Source organism: Macaca nemestrina, chromosome 15 (genome assembly GCF_043159975.1).
Source record: "Macaca nemestrina isolate mMacNem1 chromosome 15, mMacNem.hap1, whole genome shotgun sequence".
Classification (NCBI taxonomy): Eukaryota; Metazoa; Chordata; class Mammalia; order Primates; family Cercopithecidae; genus Macaca; species Macaca nemestrina.
In genome coordinates this window covers 2,100,495-2,112,715 of record NC_092139.1, presented here as the reverse complement: position 1 = coordinate 2,112,715, position 12,221 = coordinate 2,100,495, and the positions used below count along the sequence as shown (strand labels likewise).

The following is a 12,221-nucleotide window of genomic DNA, read 5'->3' as shown; positions in this document are numbered from 1 at the left end:
TCGCTAACATCAGCTCTGCAAGGCACCTGTGGGCCTGTCGGGGCTCAGGCTAACGAGGGCTGCATCGCCCGTTCCTGATTCTTCAGAATCCATTTACGTTTGGGTACATCCTCGAACGAGAGCATTTGAATGTTCCAGGCGTTCAGAGTTGCGTTCATGGGAACCAGGCTCTGGGTGTGGCTGGGAGGAAAGAGCCGGTGGGGTGACGTGAGGCCAGCGCTCCACTCTGGCGGGAGGCTGGAAAGCACAGGTTTACGGGACGTCGCTAAGCTGCAGACGCAGGGGTTCAAGTCAGCGACACTGTGGTGTGAGCAGAGCGACGTGCCTGGTGCCCTCCTGTGTGGCAGACGCATCATTTATTGCGAAAATTTGCATTATCGTGGGCTGACGTGAGAGGCTGTTGCGCCATGACCTAGGGCTTCCGGAAAAGTCTCTGCCCCCGGTCCGTGTTACGAGTTCTGGGGATAGGACAATAGCTGCATCTCAAACACCCTGAGGCCAAGAGCCCCCCCCCACTCTGGGGGAGAAGGGTCACGCACAGGAGCGTGCTGTGAGCTGGGATGATGATGTGAGCGTTGCCCAGTCTGGTGACCTGTGTACCCCAGAGAGAGCCGAGCCTCTCTTTGCAGAGGCAGCTCCCCTTCTCTTGTCTGCCTCGCTCACTGCGCTGGCCGGGAGGGCTTCGCTTGGTTTACGCCACGCAACACGTTTTCCATCTCAGCATCTTGCGTGCTTAAGCAGCAGTTGGGAGTTAGCCCTGCTCGGCCCTCCAATGCTAACAAAATCGGGGAGGACCCCCATCCACCCACCAGGGCCCCGTGTGCAGGGATGGGGAGCCCCGATGCACTGCTGTCAGCCACCACCTGGGTTAGAAACTGCAAGGCCTGACTTGAGGCCTTCCCAGCTTCCAGAGGGGCGTGTCCTCGTCCTGAGACCCCACAGCCAGGACTGCAACAGGCAGATATAAAGGCTGAGTCCTCAGGGCCAGACAGGGCTCAGAGTTCCCACAGTTCCCCCCAGGGCCCCAGGTGCATGCACCAAGGAATCGCCCTGGTTGAGGACTCGGTGGCCCCCAAGTGCAAACCAAGCCAGCTGGGTCCACCCAGGGGCTCCTTGGATGGAGGATTCCAATCCCACTTCTCCCGGGGGCTGGTGGTTAAGGACTGGCTGCACCTCTTGGTGACTCCGGGTGACTCCGTTCCCTATCCCGGGGCCTATCCAGTCCTGGACTTGGCCTCTGCCTCCCCCAGGCAGTTCCCTTTTTCAGGCCCTGCTGCTGGCCCGTGATGGAACAGGGTCCTGGGTTACTTGGGGGGGTCTGCCCACCTGAGCTGAAGCTCTGGCCAAGGCACTGATAAGGTTTTTCCCTAATCAGGGGCTGCAGCTTTCTAGACAAGTGGGCCACAGGCTCAGCCTGACACCCTCTGGGTTTCTCTGGAATAAATATGGGTATCCCCCACCTGCCTGTACCCCACTCTACTGCCTGTCAAAATTGGGGCCCTTTGTGCTCAGAGCGGGGAGGTGACAGCCTCAGGAACAGCAGGCTCCTCGCACCCTGGGTCTGGCCCACTCTGACCCTCGGTCTCCACACCCTCACCTCTGCCCAGCTCCATCTGGCTCCTCCTGAAGAACCCCACGTTCATCCTGCTGTGCCTGGCTGGAGCCACTGAGGCCACACTCATCACCGGCATGTCCACGTTTAGCCCCAAGTTCTTGGAGTCCCAGTTCAGCCTGAGTGCCTCGGAAGCTGCCACCTTGTTTGGTGAGAAAACTCTGGATCTTGGGGGTCCTCTGCTTTTGTGTCAGTTCTCAGAGAAGCGAAGAATCCTTGAGGACATCTTCTAGGAAGACCCGGACAGGGTACCTGGCAGCGAGTGCTGCCCTCCCCCTACCAGCCAGAGCAGGTGTGGAGAGCGCCACGGGGGCTGAGCGACCCTGTCCACAGGCCTGGGGGATGGAGGTCCCACCCTCTTTGTGGGATATGCTTTCTAGGTGGAAGGGTCCGGGGTAGGCTCCATCCACTCGCCAACCGGCCTTGGCTTCTGTGACTTGGTGCAGGAAGGGTTTGGACCTGGTGGTTCTGTGAGCGGGTGCTGGTGCCTCAGGACCTCCTGGGACAGTGCAGCTGGGGGTTTCTCGGTGCCAGAGGCAGGCTGGCCTTCTTAGGCTGGGCTGGTCTGCAGAAAGTGGGGACCCCTCCTCAGCTCCTCCTCCTGCCAGCATTCACAGGTACCCTGGGCCATGGCACGTGGGCCACCTCGGCCAATCTACCATGCTCTGCCCTTCCAGGGCCTATCATCTAGATAAGAAGAGGGTGTCAGATGAGGGTTCCCCTCCCTTCCCCACAGGCCCCTCCAGGCCTGGCCCCTCCAGGCTGACCTCATAAGCCCACACTCCCACACTCAGCAGACCCCCAGAGGTCAGCTGTACTGCCCCTTGGAGAACCTCCCCACCAGTCCCCCCAAACCTGTCCCCTCCCATCCTTTCCCCTCCCATCCTTTCCCCTCCCCACTTGGCCCAGAAGAGGGGTGTCAGCTAATCCTAATTTTGTACTGATGGTGGCCACTCAGGCTTTGACAAATGTCCGTGTCACAGCCTGTGGGGACTCGGCAGAGGCCCCTGCGGCAGGAGGGGGTGTAGCTGCCCTGGGCGGGCACTGGAGGAGTCATTGGCTTCCTGCTGGGATATGGGCTGCTGACCTTGGAGCATTCTGGACTCTCCTCTTCCCGCAGCCCTGCCCATGCCCTGCGTCTTTAGGCCTCTGAGGCGTCCTCGCTGCAGACCCTGGACAGAGGTCCCTCCTGGGACTCCAGCAGCAGCTGAGCGCTCAGGTGTGGGGTCGAGTGCTGCCATGCAGGCAGGAATTGATACCTCTGTGCCTCAGTTTCCCCACCTGTAAAGTGGACCCGGCTGATGTGCCGCCCTCTCCCACCACCGTCTCCTGCCTGAGTCCCTGGCTGAGTCCCTCCCTCTCCCCAGGGTACCTGGTGGTGCCAGCGGGCGGTGGCGGCACCTTCCTGGGTGGCTTCTTTGTGAACAAGCTCAGGCTCCGGGGCTCCGCGGTCATCAAGTTCTGCCTGTTCTGCACCGTCGTCAGCCTGCTGGGCATCCTCGTCTTCTCCCTCCACTGCCCCGGTGTGCCCATGGCGGGCGTCACAGCCAGCTACAGCAGGAGGTGAGGGCCAGGTGGCACCTGGATTTGAGTCGGGGCCCTGAGCACCTGTGGTCCCTGGTTGGAGGAGGAAGGGTGCAGCACTTGGGGGAGGTGGTTTTTGGAAAGGGCTACGTCGCAGGACAGCAGCAAGGGCAGCATCCACGTGAAAGTGTGCCATGCCAGCCATCAGAAGCATCTGCGCTCAGGTCCCGGCTGTGCCCCTGGGCAGTCATATGTATCTCTGGGCCTCAGCCCTCTGCTCTGTCAAATGGAACAGCAGCCCCAGTGTTTGGGGTCCTCAAGGCTGGTCTCTGTCAGTGATGTAGTGTCCCAGGATGCGCTCCCAGCGTTGCCGTGTGCTGGAAGTGGGAGGGGGACCTGCTGGTCAGGTGGCAATTAGGGAATATCCAAAATACATGCAGGTAGCCTGCACCTCGGCGCTGCCCTGCGGGCCCCGGGAGTGCACCTACAGACGCCGTGCAAGACCGAGAAGCACAAAGTGGTCGTTGTGTCATTATCGGAAACAACCTAAGAGTCATCAGGGTGGACGGAGTTACTATGCTGTCCTCACAATAGAGGCCCTGCCCGCAAAGGAATGGAGGAAGCTCATCCTGGGCCACTGCCAAGACACACCGTGAAGGGGGAAAAGGAAGGAGTTGGACAATGGGCATGGTGTGCTCTGATTCAAGGGAGAAGTGCAGACGTTTGTGACCGGCGGGGGGCGTGTACGTGCAGATGACTCCTGCAAACACACGGCCAGCCTGTGGCTGGAGAACCGAGGACTGGGGTGGGGCTGGGGCTGCGAGGCCGCCTTTGTGTACCTGGCGCTCACTTGCTCTTAATGTTTGCATTTGATCCGCGTGAATGTGTTGCCTGTCCAGAAACAAATGAACTAGGGAAAGGGGCTGTGTGTCAGGCAGACGGTGCTGGGGGGCACGGAGGTACCTACCTTGCGTGAGAAGGAAAAACCATTTTATCACCAGAAGGCAGTGCCTAGCGTGAGTGCTGGGGGTGGTGCAAGCTTGGCAAGTTTGTAGATCCAAAATGCAGGCTGCATGGGGATGAGCCTCAAGGCTGACCCTGTGCCTGCCGGGCTCCAGCATGGCTCTGGCCTGGGCCCCACCACCCGCTTGTCCGCCTTCTGCAGCCTCCTGCCCGAAGGCCACCTGAACCTAACGGCGCCCTGCAACACTGCCTGCGGCTGCCAGCCGGAGCACTACAGCCCTGTGTGTGGCTCAGACGGCCTCATGTACTTCTCGCTGTGCCATGCGGGGTGCCCTGCAGCCACTGAGATGAATGTGGATGGCCAGAAGGTGAGTGAGGCCGCTGCCTACTGCCCCGTCCTCCCCTGGACCCTGGGAAGGGGCCCCCGTGCCTTCCCCTTGTAATCGGCGCTATTGTTGGGCTTCCCAGGTGTACCGAGACTGTAGCTGTATCCCTCAGAATGTTTCCTCTGGTTTTGGCCATGCCACTGCAGGGAAATGCACTTCAACTTGTCAGAGAAAGCCCCTCCTTCTGGTTTTCATATTCGTTGTAATTTTCTTTACATTCCTCAGCAGCATTCCTGCACTAACGGCAACTCTACGGTAAGCGGGGCCGGGTGTGCGCTTGTCCAGCGCTTTCCTTGCAGCACCCCGAGCAGAGCTCTGCGGATCCTGAGACGGGAGCGCTCCGGGAAACACCCAGGCCCCTGCTAAGCGGGCCTGTCACTGGTGGCGGGAGAGACCTCACTGTCTCTGACCTCTGATGAGGGGCTTCTCGCTTGGGGAGGTGACGATGTGGCTGGGGGCTGGGCCAGGAGGCCGCTGGCCTGGGGGGTGACTTGGCATGCAACCCCACTTCTGTGGTGCTGATGCTGCGGTTTTCTATTGCAGATGTGTCCGTGACCCTCAGAGATCCTTTGCCCTGGGAATCCAGTGGATTGTAGTTAGAATACTAGGTACTGTGCAGTGTGAGGAAGCCATGGTCAGTTGTGCAGTGTGCTCACTGCACAAGGGCATGGGCAAGTGTCTAACCACCAAGTGGATGTGCTTCCCAGCAGGAGGCTGTGCCTGCCTGGGAAGGGTTCCATTCCCTAACTGTCCACTAGAGGGGCCCATCGTCATTTATTTGCCCAAAGGCTTTCCCTGGGAGACCATGGGAAACTCCCAGCCCCAATGCCGAATCTCCAAAGAAAGGAACATTTAAGCCCCTTTGCACCCGCTGAGAACTCCAACGGCCAGTATTCCAGGCCTCTTGGCTGCCCGCCCCCTGCCTTGCCCCCTGCCCACCGGGAGTGTGGGTGCTGAGTGGGCTTCTCTCCACAGGGGGCATCCCGGGGCCCATCGCCTTCGGCTGGGTGATCGACAAGGCCTGTCTGCTGTGGCAGGACCAGTGTGGCCAGCAGGGCTCCTGCTTGGTGTACCAGAACTCGGCCATGAGCCACTACATCCTCATCATGGGGCTCCTGTACAAGGTGAGCAGGCCCAGGGGAGGGACGGAGGGGAGGGTCTGCTCTGAGGGTGGCTGGGGGCTCCAGACACTCCGTCATCTTTCCACAGCTTGGACCACAGCCCAGTACATCACAGATGTCCTCACAGCCAGTTTCTAGAAGGGGCCCTTCCCCGACTCCTCATGAGCTGGTTGTGGAGGGAGGCAGGCCGACCGCAGGGCCTCCCCCTGGGGTTCACTGTCCAGGTCCCCAGCAGCTCCTGCAAAGCCCAGGCGCAGGTGCTGCTCCCTCTCCCGCCTCCCGGGGCTGCCCCTCCGCAGTGTGGTCTTGCCTGTGCCTGGGGTGCCTGTTAACCAAAAGCTTTGCAGAAATAAGCAGCTCCTTTCATTAGAGCGGCTGGATTAGCTGGTCCGCTCCGGGCCTTGGTCTGGGGGACCAGCCGGTAGGTTGTAGCCTCTCCATGCTCAGTGCACCTTGAATTCCATTGGATCTCTTAGCCTGGCCCTCATTTTTCAAGCTAACAAACTTTCTGTTGTGACTTCTGGCATATGCTACCTGGGAGGAAGCGCAGTATTTGTGTTTGGAATTTGCCCCCGTTAGAGGATAAAGCACAAAACCTTCTAAATAGAATGCGGTCCCAGGGCCAGCTGTTCAGAGGATCTTCACGCTCTTCCTTGGGTGACAGACCCAGGAAAGTTGATCCTGCAGGAACCCCTGGCCTCAGGCTTTCCGGGAGGGAGGTTAGAGAAAGGGAAGGAGCCCAGCTGGTTCACCTCCCCTGGGATTAACAGAAAATAGGTGAGTCTGAGCAGGGCCTTGCGTGGCCCTGGAGAGAAGCAGAGTGGGTCAATTTAAAGAGAAATATACCTTGGTTTCCCCCTCATCTGAGGTTTCACTTTCCACGGTTTCAGTTACCCGAGGTCAACCACAGTCTGAATATATTAAATAGGAAATTCCAGAAGCAAACAGTTCATAACTTTTAAAGCATGTGCCATTCTGCACAGTCTGGTGAAATCTTGATCTGTCCTGCCCAGGACTCGCATTCTCCCTTTGTCCAACTTTGGAAGAAGGCAAGGTCAGCAATTATTCTGCAGGGAGCTTTGGGGATACTGGATCCTAAGGCCCAAGCCCTGTGTGATACGCCTTTCACTTTGGCATCAAATAACGGACGACTGTCTGTCAGGCGCATCTCTGCTCAGGGAGTGGCGATGTTTGGGGAGGCCCAAAGGCATGTGTGCATCAGGAAATTGACCAAATGACTTCATAAGACATAACCTTTGTCCATCGCGTCCAGGCTGTCCACACCACCACCTGATAATCACTTAGCCGGTGTGGTTACCACATCCCCCATCACCGTATCGCAGTGCCGTGTTCCAGCCACCCTTATTTACCTAGCCGTGGCCCCAAAGCACCGGACCACTGACGCTGCCGTTCGGCTCTGCCAGCGGGAAGCCGGAGGCGCTTCCTTCATGAGAATGTGTGGTTCCTTGGCTGGGCTGAGGACCACCCTCGACTCACGCGTCCACAGGGGTCTCAGTGTCTGCGATGACGGGGCTGCTGTACGTTCCCAGGGTGTGTCTGTTGGATGCATCCCTTGTCCGGGAGCAGCAGGCTGAGAGCCCTCCACACGTAACCATCCCCCGGGCTCAGCACAGCCAGCGGGAGCCGTGTCCAGGGGGTCAGAGTTGGCCTCGGCAGCGCCTGCGTCCGTGTTAATTTTAGCGGGGGGAGCACAGTGTCTCCTTACGAACACCCTCACGTTCCACTTTGTCCCGCACCGAGTCAGAACAGCCGCACTCCCTGAATGCAGGCTCGGGGCCATCAGCCAGGCTGACGCTCCAGGAGGCACAGTGGGTGTTCCTGGCCCACGCCCAGCGTGGAAACCGTAGTGGGCACATGTACTGTGCGTGGGCACTGCGGCAGCATCCGCGCTTGGACCGTACCGCCTTTGGGGCCCACGTGGGTTTCCTGCCACATCGTCCTCTCGCCCTGCAAAGTCGGTGCGGCCCCTCGTTGACAAACCAAGACCCTGAAGGTTAAGAACTGCCCATGATGGCGGCACCCGGGCTTGAATCCGGGCTGTGGTGGCGACCGGCAACCAGCAACTGGCTCTGTGTGAGGTTTCTGTGGCCGCCACGACAAACGACCACAAATGGGGTGGCCTAGCATAGCAGAGCCAGACTCACTCACAGGTCTGACGCCGAAGTCAGAATCAAGGTGGGGGCAGGGCTGGCTCCTTCTGCGCTCTGGCTCTGTCTGCAGCTGCGTTGGCCTTTCTCTCTGTCCCTGCCTCGTCTTCCTCTCCTTTCTCTCGTGAGGACACCAGTCATTGGATTTAGGACCCACCTTAGATCCAGGATGACATCTCAAATCCTTAATTACATTTGCAAAGGCCCTGTTTCCAAGAAAGTTCCCATTCACAGGTGTCTGGCAACATCCAACCCATGCCAAGCCCCCCAGTCCTGTGCCTGTTTTCAAAGGGTGTGCTTCGTTCCCTCTTTAACAGTGTTGGTGTCTACGCTACAAACCGGTTATACGGGGGAGACGCTGTCCGAGCAGGATGGGTTTCCGTGGCCTGGCGAGGGCGCTGCAGGCTAGGGCAGGGACAGGCCCGGGACAGGCCACCAGCGTCCAGAGGTCTGGCCGGGCTTCCAGCAAGGTCTGGTGGGCTCCTCTCTCCACAGGTGCTGGGCGTCCTCTTCTTTGCCACAGCCTGCTGTTTATACAAGCCCCTGTCGGAGTCTTCAGATGGCCTGGAAGCTTGTCTGCCCAGCCAGTCCTCGGCCCCTGGCAGTGCCACAGATAGCCAGCTCCAGAGCAGCATCTGACCACCGCCCACGCCCACCCGGCCACAGCAGGCACTCAGCATTTCCTGATGACAGACCGGTGCCCTTGGGTGATGCAATCACGTGGAAACTTCTATTTGACCTGCAACCTTCTAGTTAACCTGTGGTTTAAAGTCAGCTGTGAACTCCTGTCCCGAGCTGTACAGCCCTTCAGTGGGTGGGAGGAACTTGCACAAACATATATTTATGGACACATATTTTGCATCAGAAGATATTTATAGAATGTATTTTATACCTGATCGTGTGTGGTATGTGTGAGGGCAAGCTCTGAGGGGCTGAATCCCACTGGGAGGGTGCGGGCCTGCAACCCAAGGAAGGCTTGTGTGTCCTCAGTGAAAGCTGTGCATATCTAAATATATTTTGTATTTAAGCCTGTGTCCCCATACCGTGTGCTTTATTTCTATGAGTTTGCAGAGTTTGGTGGTCTCGCCATCCTTGGTATGGTCTTTGGGACTGTGTGCTCCAACGGAGACCGGCTCCCGCCTCCAGTTCAGCCTCAGGCTTCAAGCCTGGGTCCCCGCCCCGGACACTTCCGTGAATGACCTGAGCTCTGTCTTTGCACATTGGGACTGAGGACAGAAGTGGCCGGCAGCTGCTGTTAACACTGAAATGTGTGTGTGTGTGTGTGCGCGCGCGCGTGTGTATGTGTATGCACGCGTGCACGGGAGCCAGCACAGGCCCTCTCGTTTGCAAGGCCCTCGGACAGCCACGCCTCATCCCAGGAGGGTGGTGGGTCACGGGTGGCAGCTGCGTGGTTCCAAGGCCTGTGGAGCGGCTCTGGGGGCTGCTGGTGGCACAGACCCCAGTGGGAGAGCCCCATGGGAATGAGGGGAGATACAGGCCCTCATCCTGGTCAGTGTCCCCGGGTGATGCTCTGAGGTCAGGAGAAGGCTGGGAGGTTTGGGCACCAAGGAAAAGGCAGTTTGAGCTGCCCCATGGGATGGAGGGGCCCTGCGATGGTGGTGGTGAAAACAGCGAGCACGAGGCCAGGGTACTGGGAAGGCCATTGACCCCTCGCATCCTGTGAGATTGGGGGAGTCTGTTACCCTTCTCTGAACGTCCAGATCTGACCATGCGGTGACCAGGCTGGGCAGGACTGACGTCAGAAGTGTCGGATGTGAGGGCGGGTTTCTGCTCTGGTGGGAAGCTCCTCTCTACCCTCTGCTGATCCAGGCTTTGGCCCTTCAGCAAGGGCTGGGCCTCGAGTGACCCAGGTCAGGTCTCCAGAGGTGCTGGGAACAACAGGAGGGGTGTCGGACAGGTGACCGGGGCTGGGCACTCAGGGTGTGCACAGGACAAAGCGGCAGCCCTAGGAGGCCTGTGCGGGGCATTCCCGGGGCACCCAGCCACACACCCCTCCCCAGTGGCTGCATCTTGTGTGACCACAATGAGGGTCGCACCGTGAGCCGCGTGGGCAGGTGTGTCTAGTGCTTTGCCGTTTACTACGCGTGCAGGTGATCAGGCTGCAGAGCTGCTCCCTGGAACCTGGAACCCCTCATGCCATGCCCACCACCCTCCCAGGCATCCCTGCCCCTGTACGCACTGAGCCAGTCCCCACCTGCAACGTGGCTGCCTCGAGAATGCTACCTGCAGGAGTCGTCCAGTGTGGGACCTTTGGGATTGGAGTGTTCACTCAGCACTGTGCCAAGACCCACCCCAGAGGCTGCAGTGTGGTTGGAGATTCCCACGCGTCTGCTCTTGGATTCCTTCTGTAGTGAGGACCCCACCCCACTCCAGGGCCTCCCCTTCCCTCGGTCACCTGGTTGACCTCACCTCACAGAAAGGAAGTGGAGCCCCAGAGGCATGAGGGTGCTGGCCCACCGACTCTTGTCCTCACAGTCTTCAGATCAGGCAGGGGCAACCCTGGCCACGTGCTGAGTGGCAGCGTGGGCTCCTGGAACCCCAAGGGGGACTCAGCCCAAGTGACAGGTAGGGTCACGGGGCAGGCCCAGGAGCCACAGAGGCACCATCCAGGCACCTTGCACATCTTCGTGCAGTGTTTGCTGACGGGAGGGGTTTGCCGAGCACCTCTGCCAGGCTCCATTCCAGGTGCTGGAGAGACAGTGGCACCAGGCCAACACGAGGTCCTCTTCTCCAGAACTGATGGAAAGGGGTGGATACAGGGTTCCCTACAGGGAGGCCGGGGGCGCCATTAGGGCAGTCAGGGAAGGCTTCTCAGAGGAGGTGATGTGCTGAGACCTCAGGAGGGGATGAACATTTTAGGTAAAAAACAAACAAAAACAAGTGCCAGGGTCCTGAGGCAGGAACAAGCCAAAAGGCCCAGGGAGAAAATGGAAACAGTCCCGGCCCTGGTAATGGGCAGGGCGTCGGCTGTGTTTTAGAAAGCCTTTATCCACTTTATGCCTAAGCGGGTCATGCCCACGGGTCCCTGCTGTCATTCACTTTCCTCCTCCATGCATCAAGAGCTGACTCCTTGTGTATCGTATGGCGGTTGTGATGGACGCTCCCAAACTTAGCCACACCCCCTGCAAGAGCTGTCGGGAAAGTGCCCTTTAGGCAGAGTTGGGGAACTAGAGTCACGCACACGCACGTGTGTGGGGCCAGATCATCCTCTGATTGTGCCACTGCACTCTAGCCTGGGTGGCAGCGTAAGACTTTCGCAAAATAATCAGAAGAATTGAATCCAGAATGTAAGAAGAATTCCTACAACCCAGCAATTAAAGGATGATCCAATTTAAAAATGGGCAAAGGATTTGAATTTTATTTCATCACAAAAGACAACGAGCCCAGGAGAAGATGCTCAAGATTTTCCCAGACACCCAGGAAAGTGCAAACCAAAGCCACAGTGCTGACTGCATCAAAAACAAAAAGCAAACAAACAAATGAAACCAGAAAACGACAAGTCGTGGAGAACTTGGAATCCTCACACACTGTGGGTGGGAATGGAAAATGGAAAAATGGCACAGCTACTTTGGAAAACAGTTTGGCAGTTCATCAAAAAGTTAACCATGGAATTAGCAGAAGACCCAGCAATTCCATTCCTAGGTATCTACCCAAGAGAAATGAAAGCACGTGTCCACATAAAGACAAGCATACAAGGGTTCACGGCAACATTGCTCCTAATAGTCCAAAAGTGAACCAGCCTGAATGTCACCTGGCTGATGAGTAGCTAAATCAACATGGGCTGACCACACGGTGGGTCTCGCTTGGCCGTCAATCAGACGTGTTTTGTGATTCTTTTATAAGAAATGCCTGGAATGGACCCATCTGTAGAGACAGAAAATGGACTAGTGGTTCCAGGGGCTGGGGGAAGGTGAGGTGGGAGCGACTGTCATGGGTGCAGGGCATCTTGGTGCAGTGATGAAATGTTCCGGAGTTAGATAATGTTGATGGTTGCACAACTCTGTGAACACGCTTAAAACACCGAATTGTACGCTTTAAAAGGTGAATATTTGGGGATGTGACTTGTATCTCCGTAAAGCTATTATTAAATCCATCCATCCATGCATTCGTCGCTGACTGCCTGCCCTGCGCTTTCACTCCTGTAGACCCTGGAGATATGTTGGTGTATCTGTGTCTATTCCATAACCTTCTGGTGTCTGTTCCATAACCGCAGCTCTGCCAGGAGAGCATGTGTGGGCCCCACGTTCAGAGGCACCCCAACTCCCTCCCCGCTCACTTCCTTAGGATGACGGGAAGCAAGAAGGGGGCGTAGAGACCTACACTCCAACCCCACTGAGGCAGATGATATTTTCCAACAACAGCCACAATACGTCCCATTCCCTCTGCTGGAGGTGGGGTCTGTGCACCCTCTCTTTGACCCTGGCAG

The 12,221-nt window shown here is 57.9% G+C and overlaps 1 protein-coding gene across 7 annotated transcripts in view; it reads left to right on the top strand.

The window, feature by feature from the left end:
- LOC105470522 (solute carrier organic anion transporter family member 4A1) overlaps positions 1-12,221 on the top strand; it is a 37,414-nt gene that overhangs the window by 20,793 nt on the left and 4,400 nt on the right. For 3 of the 7 annotated variants that reach the window (XM_011722605.3, XM_011722609.3, XM_011722608.3), the window contains exons 6-13: positions 1,608-1,762; positions 2,733-2,831; positions 2,980-3,175; positions 4,302-4,467; positions 4,568-4,740; positions 5,029-5,093; positions 5,461-5,609; positions 8,270-8,540. In XM_011722605.3, the coding sequence (XP_011720907.2) occupies positions 1,608-1,762; positions 2,733-2,831; positions 2,980-3,175; positions 4,302-4,467; positions 4,568-4,740; positions 5,029-5,093; positions 5,461-5,609; positions 8,270-8,413 (1,147 nt within the window). In that variant the 3' untranslated portion in view covers positions 8,414-8,540. Of the gene's footprint in view, positions 1-1,607; positions 1,763-2,732; positions 2,832-2,979; positions 3,176-4,301; positions 4,468-4,567; positions 4,741-5,028; positions 5,094-5,460; positions 5,610-8,269; positions 8,541-12,221 lie in introns of those variants that run through there. The other 4 variants (XR_011613163.1, XM_011722606.3, XM_011722607.3 and 1 more) reach the window with 3 other exon arrangements.